Source organism: Lissotriton vulgaris, chromosome 12, assembly GCF_964263255.1.
Source record: "Lissotriton vulgaris chromosome 12, aLisVul1.2, whole genome shotgun sequence".
Classification (NCBI taxonomy): Eukaryota; Metazoa; Chordata; class Amphibia; order Caudata; family Salamandridae; genus Lissotriton; species Lissotriton vulgaris.
Window position 1 is genome coordinate 27,243,912 of NC_141700.1, and position 12,284 is coordinate 27,256,195.

The 12,284-nt window shown below is 43.9% G+C and overlaps 1 protein-coding gene across 2 annotated transcripts in view; it reads right to left on the reverse strand.

Moving 5' to 3' along the window:
* Positions 1-242: 242 nt before the first annotated feature.
* The window catches only part of ANO8 (anoctamin 8), a 140,631-nt gene continuing 128,589 nt past the window's right edge, over positions 243-12,284 (reverse strand). For both annotated transcript variants that reach the window (XM_086946831.1, XM_086946830.1), the window contains 2 exons: positions 11,350-11,460; positions 243-8,075 (listed from right to left, as the gene is read on the reverse strand). In XM_086946831.1, coding sequence (XP_086802957.1) covers positions 7,398-8,075; positions 11,350-11,460 — 789 coding nt within the window. In that variant the 3' untranslated portion in view covers positions 243-7,397. The remainder of the gene's footprint in view (positions 8,076-11,349; positions 11,461-12,284) is intronic.

Consider the following 12,284-nt stretch of genomic DNA (forward strand, 5'->3'; position numbering starts at 1 on the left):
GGTTTCTTGTTCAGAGGGACCGGCTCTCCCCTCCCAATTTTTTGATAGCTACCAACTACTCCAAACTTAGCAATCACCCAAGGCAACAGTCCTCCTTTTTTTGACCTTGGATGGAAAGACAAGAAAGAACAAGCACATCATAAACATGAACCTCGATTTACATATAAAACATGCATCAATTTCTGCCCATTCCTCCCTTGTGCCATCTTGTAGAAACACAGAATACAAGGCTTCTTGAAATATACTTTTATTGCAGATTTTACAAAAATATGAGAAAATAAATTAACAAGAAATAAATTATTCCCCCTCCCTGTTTTTTTTTCCTTTTCTTTTTTCTCCTTAATCAAAAACACAGCCCCATAAATTGTCCTTTGTACAGGAATTGTTACCTGCAATTAGACAGACATTACATAACCACATTTATACAGTTAGTGGGTAGAGATGAACGATAAACATTGGCCCTTTAGTGCTGTGTGGATGAGTAAACAAGTGACTGAACGGGCCCTATTGGATGAAAGCGGGTGGGCACTGCTCATCCACTTCATGAAACAACAGACGTATTCTGCCCTGTTTAGTTGGAACAGAAGAGGATGGCTGGAAACATCTCTACAAGACAAACCAGGCTCTGAAGTGCTATAAGGCTGATGGGGTTAAAAGGCTGAAAACCAAAGGTAGCAGACTAGGTTCTTGGGCTCTGCAAAGGGTTGCCCCAGCCACCTCGTTTGAAACAATGAATCATATTTAGTTACTAGAAATGGCAGAGTAACCTTTCCTAAACATTTCCAGGAACTGCCACAATTTTGCATGTGGAGACCACCTTGGTTTGCAAATCACAAATTGGAACTGGCTAAGCTATTTTCTTTTCTCTGGTAAGATTTTGCAGAAGACACATTTTCGCCTAATGAGATAAATTCATCATCTCTGGATGAACACCAAATCTAAAGATCATCAATTGATTTAATTGGGGACTAGATCTTTAGTGAAAGGGATTTATCAACAATGGTGGAAGTATTCCTTCTTCACACCACCTCCTCTAACCCCAGACGTTACTCAATGTGCTTCACATTTAATGAAAAGCCATTTTGTTCTCTGTGATCCTGTTGATCACAAACTCCAGCCCAACAAACAGTTTCTTCACAACAGCATGTCATGGGGTCCACAATGAATCTATAGGACACCCGATACAAGGTGGTCTTTTTTGATTGGCTACGGCCACCTCTGTTTAAGAATGAATGTTGGAACTTCCGAATTGGAACATTTATCAAGCAAATTTGCTTTGATAACTTTGAGTTAATCTCTTGGTCTTGCTTGATGGACAAAGAACTATGAAATCATATTTTAGAATAACCAATGACTTCTTGAGATAAAAAAAAAAACAATAGGAGCATTGAGGTTCAAGACAAACAGTAAATATGCCAAAATCTTAAACAAGGGGGGAGGTATGCCATGCAGCGTTTAGTTACTGATATGCAAAAGGTGGTCACTTCCTTCCAGAAACATAATTACCATAATCGATTTCTCAAGTGGCGTAAGGAAACTTTGGAAATTAATGCTGCTTCCAGCAAACCGGCAACCACAGGGATGCAAAGCCAACCATTTTAACTCTACGCGTGCTGGCCATGGGCAGTGTGATTGGCCTATCTGCCCCTGGAGCCACAACCCATGATCTTGATTTTACGGAGGCGGGCTTGCTGCTCTGTCGAAGCAGTGCAATGCTGAGGACTACAGGCCACTGATCATGGTCATTGCGTCGTCACACACCCAATGACTGTCAATGACCTCCTGTCTGATGCTGCATGGCTTGAGGAAGGGGAACGACAGACAGCAGACCTGGCAGAAACAGCCATGTTTACATTTTATTCCAGCACTGCTTTCATGCCAGCCTAGAGCAGGGGTAGCAAGGTAGGGGTTGAGGTTACCCCAAGATGATCTCCATGCAATTGAGCTCTGAAGATCTAATTTGGCATCTTCTGCAATAGACCATCTCTAAAGCTGAAACTGAATAAAACTCAATGGCAGAGGGCGAAAAAACGCATTCTTCATATTAATTAAAAAATTGATCACTTTAAGGATTTATATGTAAACATAAAATGAAAATGTTACCCTAAGCACGTGCAAGGCGCGGTAGACAAAGACAGGACAAGGGCACTTATTTTGACTCCCTCTCCCCCCGTCCCAATGGGGGTTGGACACAGAAACAATATGGCAGCCTCACAAACATGGCCCAGACCCTGATACTGCCTTTGAACTCCTTTGCAATTTTAAAATTAAACATTTCCCCCCAGATTTAAGGGATACCTAGGGCCATACCACTATCTGTAAATGTTGTGTGCTGGTGGTTGTGTTGTTCATATGAAGAAAACATCTTTTGAAGGCGGCAGTTAAAAACAATTATAAAATGCTTGCATATGTAGAACACGTGGTGTTCGGTCATTTCCAAGGAAGTGGGCTATGCTCTTGAAGCTACATATCCAGTTGACTTAAAATAAAATAAAATATCCCAATGGTTTCATTTTACGATGCTGTGTTTTCCTGCACTTACAAACTTGTCACTTTTTGTCCACCCCGTTGGTAGAAACCGAACATTGGGAGGCCTCATTTGTCAACGGAGAGGCCCATATCTTGCAACGTTCACCTGCCAGTTCATACTTGTAAAAAAATTGCTTTTTTAAAATAACGCAATGTAAACATATTAAGCAGAATGCTATAAAGTATATCAACCATTACTTCCAAGGTGCCTTTTGAAAAGAGGGGCCCTCATTGGCAGAACATCGCCGACTGAAGCCATGGGCCCCCAAGATCTCTGCCCAAATTGAGGACTTTTCCCATCCGAATGGATACACCAACCTATTACATGTAATCTATATCCGAAGTAGGACTTCTCAAAGGCTTGCTATTTTTATGTTTTTCTATAATATAAGCTGTACTTTGGTGCAGCAATTTTTCCACCCATTTTCATTCCTCTGCAAGGACATGTTTTCCATCACTTTAAAATAAGTTATATTGCTACTATAAATTACCCTTGAGGTCTCTGTAGAGATGCTTTCGAGATGACGTCTCCATCATGAAAAGGCATCCCAATGGACACACACCTGAAAGAAAGACTCATTACCCAGCATTAAAAGATTCCAGTCTACCCATCAAAACCTTCTGGGTGTTTTGGTAGCAAAAACAGACATATGATGTGGTTTCAGGTCTACCAAAATCTACATGCGCACGAAGTTGGTGGTCCTTTGTCTTATTGCCATCACCAAATCATTTGGTAGATTTTTCCAACTCATCCTTCCCACTTGCAAAGAGAAACAAAAAGCAAACAGTAAACCAAATTTGTGGTTCCATAGCGCCTGAACCAGAAGCCAATCATTGCATACACTTTAGCCCATCCCGCACGGAGGCACCAGGACCCGCTCTCTGCCTCAAGCCATCTGCAGAAGAATGGAATTCAAGTTGATTAGTGCAAAAAAGTGTCACCCATGCATGGAAATATGTTGTTCCGAACGTGTCCGGATCTGTTCACCAAGCAGAAGTTCTAACGGAGGCAGCGAGGGGGAATAAGAGAACGATAGCTGAGTTTAAGTGCAGGGATCTACCCACGACATGTGGCGTTTGGAAAGTGATCTGCATAGGAACTGAAATGTGCAGGGATTTCTCTGTTACTGGAGCACTAAACCCAACCCTGTTGGATAAATGGCTTCCTCCATGACCCACTAAAACTGATTTGCGTTTGTCGACTCAAATGACATTACCAACTGCTGTATTGGAGTTTCAGGAAGGTCTCGAAGGAAGGGATCATCGACCTGGAAATCTGAAGACGACAGATCTACTAGCTTCAAAGACATTGGTTCACCTTTGGCCAGTGACCAAAATTCTCAAAAGGCTGTGCCGTGTACAGGCTTCGGATTGTAATTACCGGAATGCTTATGACTGTGCACTGAGCTGATGTTACGAACACCAACCATGATTTCTTCGATCATGGCCAAAGGCTGGTGTTGTGCAGCCTCCCCTAAATATGTTCATTTAGTCTTGGTTAAGCACTGAAATGTTTTTTGGGGTACGTTTACTCTTGACAGGCATTGCATGCTAAGAATGAGTAGTAGCCTTTGCAGAGTAACTCGATGCATAGCCCGGCTCTGCCCACATACTCTCACTGCCAGCCTGAGCCTCTGCCATTCTAGGTCAGAACCATAGTTCTTTTTGAGGGGAATCTACAGAATTTCTGCATCAAACAGCAAATTTGCAGTCGCGAGTGTTAAAGGTCAGGACGGGACTCTGGAAGGTGTCCAGGGCCCTAGTGGGGAAATCCACCTCCACACGGTGGCGTGCAGAGGACGGGGTCCGGAGAGACTGGAGATGGGATCTGTATCTCCCAAGTGCCATTGAGCAGGGTGGTTCAATCCATGGTGGTTCTTGTATCACAGGAAGGTTAAAGCTCTGTGTCTTCTGCTCTATGTGAGCAGTACTCATTGTATTGCTTGTTGCTGTTAGTGGAGCCGCTCCAACGTACCACACATGGTGGAAACAAAGATGGTGCCTAGAAGAGGCAGGCCAAGTGGAGCTATAAATGGATGAGAGAAGAGTGATTATTGGTTTATCCCAGGCACTGGAAGTAGCTTAAGGATAAATCGCAGGATTTGATTTGACAGGAGGTGTGTGATATTTGTGTGTCCGATAAGAGTCTGCTAAGCTTGGCCACAGATCGTAACGGCAGAGGGATAGAAAGGGAGACGTTCAGTCATGGTTGGGACATTGGCTGCTCAGTCCATGATGCACAATGGTGCAAATAACAAAGCAAAAGCTTTCAGTAACGCCTACTTGGTGATGGGAAATCTACCTATGCTAATGTGTCTTCTCACCTGCCAAAGTGGCAGCATGTCGACTGTGCAGTCACTGCAGTCTTACATTTCACGGTTTCTCCTGTGCCTCATCAGCGCTTTGATACCACAAGGCAGCACTGCTCGTCATGGGATTGCTTTTTTATGTTGGAGTAGTCCAATTCACCACTGAACCCTGCTGCTAGTTAGCCCCATCTGCTTCCTTGTTCCACCAAAGATTTTGCCACAGACCCATGTACGTCAGGGTCCACGGACCTGTAGCGAGGCTAGTGGTGCAAGGATAGTGAGTCCAATAAATATTTCCTCCAAAGCACTAGTAAAAGGCTAAGCTTATTAACGTTTGTCCATTTGACTGACTTCTTCCACTCTTTTCTCAGCCCTGAAATCCACCTTACATTAAAGGGACAGAACTATTTACTAGTCCAGCAGAACTTCTAATGCAAAGCTAACCAACGCACCTCAGACACCATTTGCAATATCATCTTAACGATCCAGGTTGGAGCTGCAACCAGGAGTGCACCTTCAAAACCCCTGTTCCAGAGGCCAAACACAGACCTGTCAATAAACACCATCACTGGCTTTGTCCATGTTATCCTCCACTTAGCTCACCACAACACTGACCTCCTGTTGTCACTGTGCTGCTACCACTTACAACCGTGCACCCCCAAAGCTGAATACCTAAACCTGCTACACCAGGGACATCCAGTTTTGAAGCCAAGATTAACTCCTTCTTAGATTAAGCTCAGTCAAAGCACATACATTTTCCTTGATGGATACGCTTGTTTCATTCAGTATGCATCGCTTGGATCTGTGGAAGCCGGAAACAGAGAACTTTAATAGACGTGCCACCATCAGTCTACAGAACTTCAATAGACGTGCCACCATTAGTCTGCAGAACTTCAATAGATGTGCCACCGTCAGTCTACAGAACATCAATAGGCGTGCCACCATCCGTCTACAGAACTTCAATAGACGTGCCATCAGTCTACAGAACTTCAATAGATGTGCCACCGTCAGTCTACAGAACATCAATAGACGTGCCACCATCAGTCTACAGAACTTCAATAGACGTGCCATCAGTCTACAGAACTTCAATAGACGTGCCACCATCAGACTACAGAACATCAATAGGCGTGCCACCATCAGTCTACAGAACTTCAATAGACGTGCCACCATCAGTCTACAGAACTTCAATAGACGTGCCACCATCAGTCTACAGAACTTCAATAGACGTGCCACCATCAGTCTACAGAACTTCAATAGACGTGCCACCATCAGTCTACAGAACTTCAATAGACGTGCCACCATCAGTCTACAGAACTTCAATAGACGTGCCACCATTAGTCTGCAGAACTTCAATAGATGTGCCACCGTCAGTCTACAGAACATCAATAGACGTGCCATCAGTCTACAGAACTTCAATAGACGTGCCACCATCAGACTACAGAACATCAATAGGCATGCCACCATCAGTCTACAGAACTTCAATAGACGTGCCACCATCAGTCTACAGAACTTCAATAGACGTGCCACCATCAGTCTACAGAACTTCAATAGATGTGCCAACATCAGTCTGCAGAACTTCAATAGACGTGCCACCATCAGTCTGCAGAACTTCAATAGACGTGCCACCATCAGTCTACAGAACTTCAGCCCCATCTCTCACCCACACACACACACACAAACACTTTAACTTACAAAGCACCAGCTCCATCACACACGCCCATTTCAAACTGGGGGTCTCTGATTCCATAACACGCATGCCACCTTTGACCTGCTGAACTTCGACTTCATCATACACACCCCACTTTTGACTGGCATATCTTTGGCTACATCATAGACACCCATGCCAATTGTGACCGGTACAACTTCCATTCCATCACAAGTGTCTCCTTAGACCTGAAGAGGTTTAGTTTCTTTGCACAACTCAACTGATGCGCATCCTTCACTGCTGGCAGCACAGTGGACCAGACCATGAAACATTCTCTACAGAGGCAGTGCCACCAGTTTGAACACTGTCACTGTGATACATTCCTTTCGAAAACCTTCATCTGCAGAATCCAATGAAAGGAAAACACTTATGTCCCCCCCCCTCTAACAGCTTGGCTAATGCCCTCATGGCTATTTCAGCCCTGAAACCACAAAGAAACGGCTCTGTCAATGCACCTCCTGTCGACATGCAGATGACCTTCCACGTTGTAGTAGCAGGCGCGCCACACTGCACCTCATACAGACCAGAATCACTTTTACTGTTCCAAAACCATTCATCATCCTTCCCCTCAGTAAGAGGAGCTCCCTTGCCTTCTCTAGTCCTGGGAGCAGCCACTTTAGAAAGAAATAGCCCAGCACTGAAGGCATGCAGGGGTCTAGTCACATGATCCAGTCCTGATACGGACGCTGTCTTCGCCTGTACCACCTACACCTGAAATTCCAGTGGTGGTAACTACGATTGGATGATTGTGAGAGACACAAAACTGTGTGGCATATGAAACGTGTTATTCTGCTTGAAGAACAGATAGAACAGTTCCATCGAAACCCCCATTTTCGCCCCACCGTTCCTTCTCTCTAAAGTTTATGGCCTACGTTTTCCACTTCACATTTGATATCTGTGTCCTCAGAGTAGTTCTCCTCCGAAACCCCGTTGAGGTGTGATTTGCCGGGCACTCTATCAGCACTGTCTGTAGAAGAGCTGGGCCGTGGCTGGGTAGAGATGGCAGTCCCAGCTCCATTGCTATTGGCTTCCGATTTGCCCCCAAAATTGAAAAGTTTCCCTGGATTGAATGGCTTGGTGGGCGACTGGACCTTTTCCGTCGCTTCCTTTTTAGTCTCTGGCGATTTTAAAAACTTGAAACTCAAGAACCCCGGCAGCTTTGTCTCATTGCTAGTTGGAGACTGTGGTGACTTGACAGTTGTCACGCCACCCGCCGTGGAGGTGCCGCTGCCTGACAAGAACTTGCTCTGCAACGGTATGATCTGCTTCAGCTTCATTACATTGTTGCCAGCGAGCAGGGATGTGGGCCGCTTGGGTTTGTCCGAGCCATGGGACCCACCACCACTTCCTTTGGACTTAGAGTGGCTCTTTTCATGGGCCTGGCCAGGTCCTGGGCCGTCAGCCTTCCCCTCATCCCTGCTGGACTCCCGCTCTTTCCTCGCATGGTACTCCGCGTGTCGCTGCCGCTCTTCCTCTTCCCGCTTTCGCCGCTGTTGCTGCTGGTAATGGTGCTGCGCCTGCCGCTCATGTTTCTAGAGGGAGACAAGATTACAATGGTGGTTAGACATAAATAACCCAAGATAAACCTCTCACCCCAAACATCCAACATACTTGATGAGCTCCATTTGTACCTTCTTTTCTAGATGTCTCAGTGATTAGTAGACATTCGGACAACATCAAAGACTCGAAGCTACCAATAAGGCACTGTCCATCCTCTATGAATAAAATCACCTAAACACCTGTCTTTCGAGATTGCAGACCTGGTTGATAAAACACTAGTGATGACAACCGTGCCTAAAGAAGCTCCGAACAAGCAATAGTGACCGGTTGCCATGAGAAACTGTTGGCTGATCCACCTAATGACATGAGTATCTCAAATCTCCCCTGAACCACCTGTTAGGGTAGTTCTTCGGCAGCTATGGGAGTACGTGTAAGAAAACAAGCCACTCTACGACCCCCAGTGAGGATTCAAACCGAGCAAGAAGATAGAAATCTTGACAATGGAGAGGAACAACAGAGAGGACCTCGTTCTCATTTTACATAAAGACCAAGGAGAAGCATTGGCGCCACACAGGTTTACCGGAACCACGATAGGGGAGACTAGAGCACTGTACATACAAAAGTAGCCAGATTCACAAAACATTGTGCAGCTAAGGTACACTTTGACGTGTAACAGGTGTTACCTTCTAGTGGAAATGGCTGATTTCGAATCAAACTCAGATTCTGCAGACAATTAGGCTCAAAGATGGAACTCACCACTTGGAGGTTTTGCAAGTGTTGTGGACACTATGCAGTCAGAAATGTAGGGTCGGGAACCTGGGTGTCCTAGGGGTCAGGCCAATAGAAGTGTGAGGACACACAGAAAGTCTAACTCTATGTCCAGTCACACTCATTCCCAATGGTTTTCACACCCAGTTTCACATTTAAGTTTAATTGATAATAATAGTGTAGGAAGTTTATAAAATCTGTAGGAGATAGCCAACAAACTCATAAACCCTTTCTTTCTAACCAAGCCTATTCAAGCTAATGTCTATTTGTTTTTCGTTGTATTTTCTACGGTTCATTCTCTATCTTTTCTCTGTAGTTATTTATAAAATGTTGGCTTTGTGCTATTGTTGTATACTTTATTTTTGCTATTTCTGATTTGTACATTCCAGTTGTTTGCACGGCTGACCAATGCTCTTTAGTTCAGGATCCAGGCTTCATCCTGCCTTTTTAAAAAATAATTACAAATATATTCTAGGACTGTAGGAAAAGGTCTTTCTAAGTGTAGAGTGAAAAAGTTACATTTAGAAATGCACATATCCTCCACAGGCAATCTGCTGGAGTACATATAGGGGAATAGAAATGGACTTGGAAATCCTAATCTTGAGTAGAGTTCCTCTTCTACTCCAGGGGATTTCTGTGACTCCCTAAAATGAGCAAATATTTGCAGAACTCTTGCATATATTTATGATGCGCACAAGTCTGCATTTTCCTATGAATCTGACTCTGAAAGAGTGTACAAGATCAGAGAAACTCTGAGTAGATTGATCCGTTCCACTCCAGTAGTCGTACATATCTTGTAGCGCCCTTAGTTGGAAGATCTTATGCAGGAATCCCCAGGCCTTATCCAGAGGTTATCAAAATTATTAATAAATTTGGGCAACTTGGTGTAGAAAATTAATATAATTATTTCATATTTCTAATATATACAGAATCGAATGTGTATGGACGATAATTAGACTGCTGCAATGTTGGGACAATCAACACTTAAATCAATGTAACATCGCAGACCACCTGAAGCGTGTACATGATGAGATGAGGGGAATCATTTTGTGCCTTGGAACAGCTGCAACTGCATCCCAATTTTGGAGAAGACTAGGAGTCCTTTTAAAGACAGATGTTTCAATAATCCCTCAAATAAGTACCATTGTGAATGCTTCACAGGATACAGCAACAATAAAAATCATCAAAGGAAAGAAACCAGACCTAGGTATCAAGCTTAAATGCAGCCCGGACATGGTCCGTACAATATACGCTAAGCAAGCCATGCTAATGAGGCACTGATCCATTTATCCACCGACTAAAATTCAAAATGATAATGCTAGGAGTGGGTGTAACTCGCGTAATCCAGTGTAGTTTAATCAGGCAGAATTACTTAAGATTTTTGCACGGTTAGCATAATTACACAAACAAATTCTTAGCACAAAACTGCCCCTTGTGTCTAAAATGGGCACAAGGATGCATTTTGTATAACGAAATAGCGCTAAATTCAATAGAATACTAAAATCGACTGTGAGCAGCCGCTGGAGAATGCTAAATGCGCTCTTGCGATAAGATTTTCCCCCGAGTTACACCTGGCATTTAGTGCTATATTCTTAGTGTAAGATACCCCTCGCGTTCAAAATAGGCACAAGAATGCGTTTTGCACTGAGAAATGGCCCTAAATATGCTCTTGGACTAGGATTTTCTCTCAATTTACCCCAGGCGTTTAATGCTTTTTCTTAGCACAAAATTAGCCCTCGGGTCCAAAATGGACGTGAGGATACATTTTGAAGAAAGAAATGGCGCTAAATGCAGCAGAACATGAATAGCGAGCAACCACTTGTGCTTGCTAAATGTGCTCTCGCTGTAGGATTTGTTTCCCAAAATTACTCTTAATTACGCGATCAGGAGAAATCCAGTTATTAATGGTAATTCCATGTCAAAGAGTAATGCAGAATAATCAAAATGACTCCGGCATAATTGAAATTCTGCCCGGGCCTAGTTCATACGTGAGAGCAGATCTCTCAGTGCACAGTTTCCAAAGCGGTGAGCCACTTTCCACTGTCATCCAGGGTGCAGCGGGAAGTTGCCTTTTGTTGCTCGGTCAACAACAGAAGCCACTACGCACATCAGTTAATCCACTGCTTTGGCATAAACGAGTCAAACTGTATTCAGATTGTTGGCAGCTGTTGAGTAGCCTTCGCGCTTCCGGATACCCAACCTGTAGTACAATGTTAAGTATACTCTATTGGAGAGTCCACAACTCAAACCTACCTGCCACATTTTTCTTTCTGTTTGCACTGTATTTCGAAGTTGATTTGAGTTGACATGTTGGTACTATAGAAACCACAAATCTGTGATTCCGTTTCGTATTGTAGAGAGTCTCTTGCTAAAAAGCCAGGATTGCAGAAGAGGTCCCTAACAACATGGGACAAACGAGCAGCTATGTATGTATAGAGAAGTCTGAGACAACGCTTCTGAGCCTGCTTTAACGCTGTCTGGTGCTGATACATGCTCCCAATGTTGTTTCCCCCATACGATTTCAAGAGTGGAACGTACCTTAAACGCCTCCCTGCGTTTGTACTCTAGCTTCGCCATTTCCTCTGCTACCCATGCAGGAATATCTGGAATGGCGACATGGATGATGTACTTCAGAAGCATCGCGAAGTGCTGCAGCAACAAGAAAAACATAGAACTCGTGAGATTGGTCGAACAGCAGTTTCAAGCCAAGCCCTGATACAGAGATGCCTGTAAGTGTAGAACCACCTGAGTGAGACTCAGACGCCTGATGTGATATTTTACAAGTCCAAGCCCCACTTACAACTTAAAGAGCCCAAACCTGTTTCCTTGAATCCTACTTTCACGGAGTCTATAAACCGAGGTCTAGGTTTATATAACCTCTTAAAAGGTGTCCCAACCATGTGGATACATTTGTCCCTGATGTTTAGTCTCTTTAGAAATGTATCTAGTCCTGGGCTTAGACTTTGGAAGTCCCCACCACCCACTGCTGCCAGCACAGTTGCATCCTAATGTTTCACGGGCATTTTAAGATGTGTTTGGATTTACGGTAATTTATGATGCAGTCAAAACAATACCTTAAACCCCCGCAAGAGCGCCTCTCAGCTGAATTTTTGTCTACCTGGGGTGGCTAATTGGATGGGTAGAAATTGTTTGAAGCTTAATGGGAAGACAAAAGAGGTCGAAGTATTGAGAAACCATGCCAACATTTGATTCATCGCCCGATGGCCAAACTATGGGGCCTTTTCCCTAATTCAAAGCCCACAGTAAAAAACGTTAGGTGTATGGCTGGACCAGAACCTCACTTGTGATGATTAAATCATAACGCGGTCAGCTAAGTTATTCTGGATGTTAAGCTGTTCAAAGAAAGTGTTATGGTTTCTACCTTCTTCACCTAAGAAAACTGTGGCTCCGGTTTCGGTAGCCTCTCAATTGGACTACAGTCATGTATTCTATTCGGGCTTCTCTCAGAAATG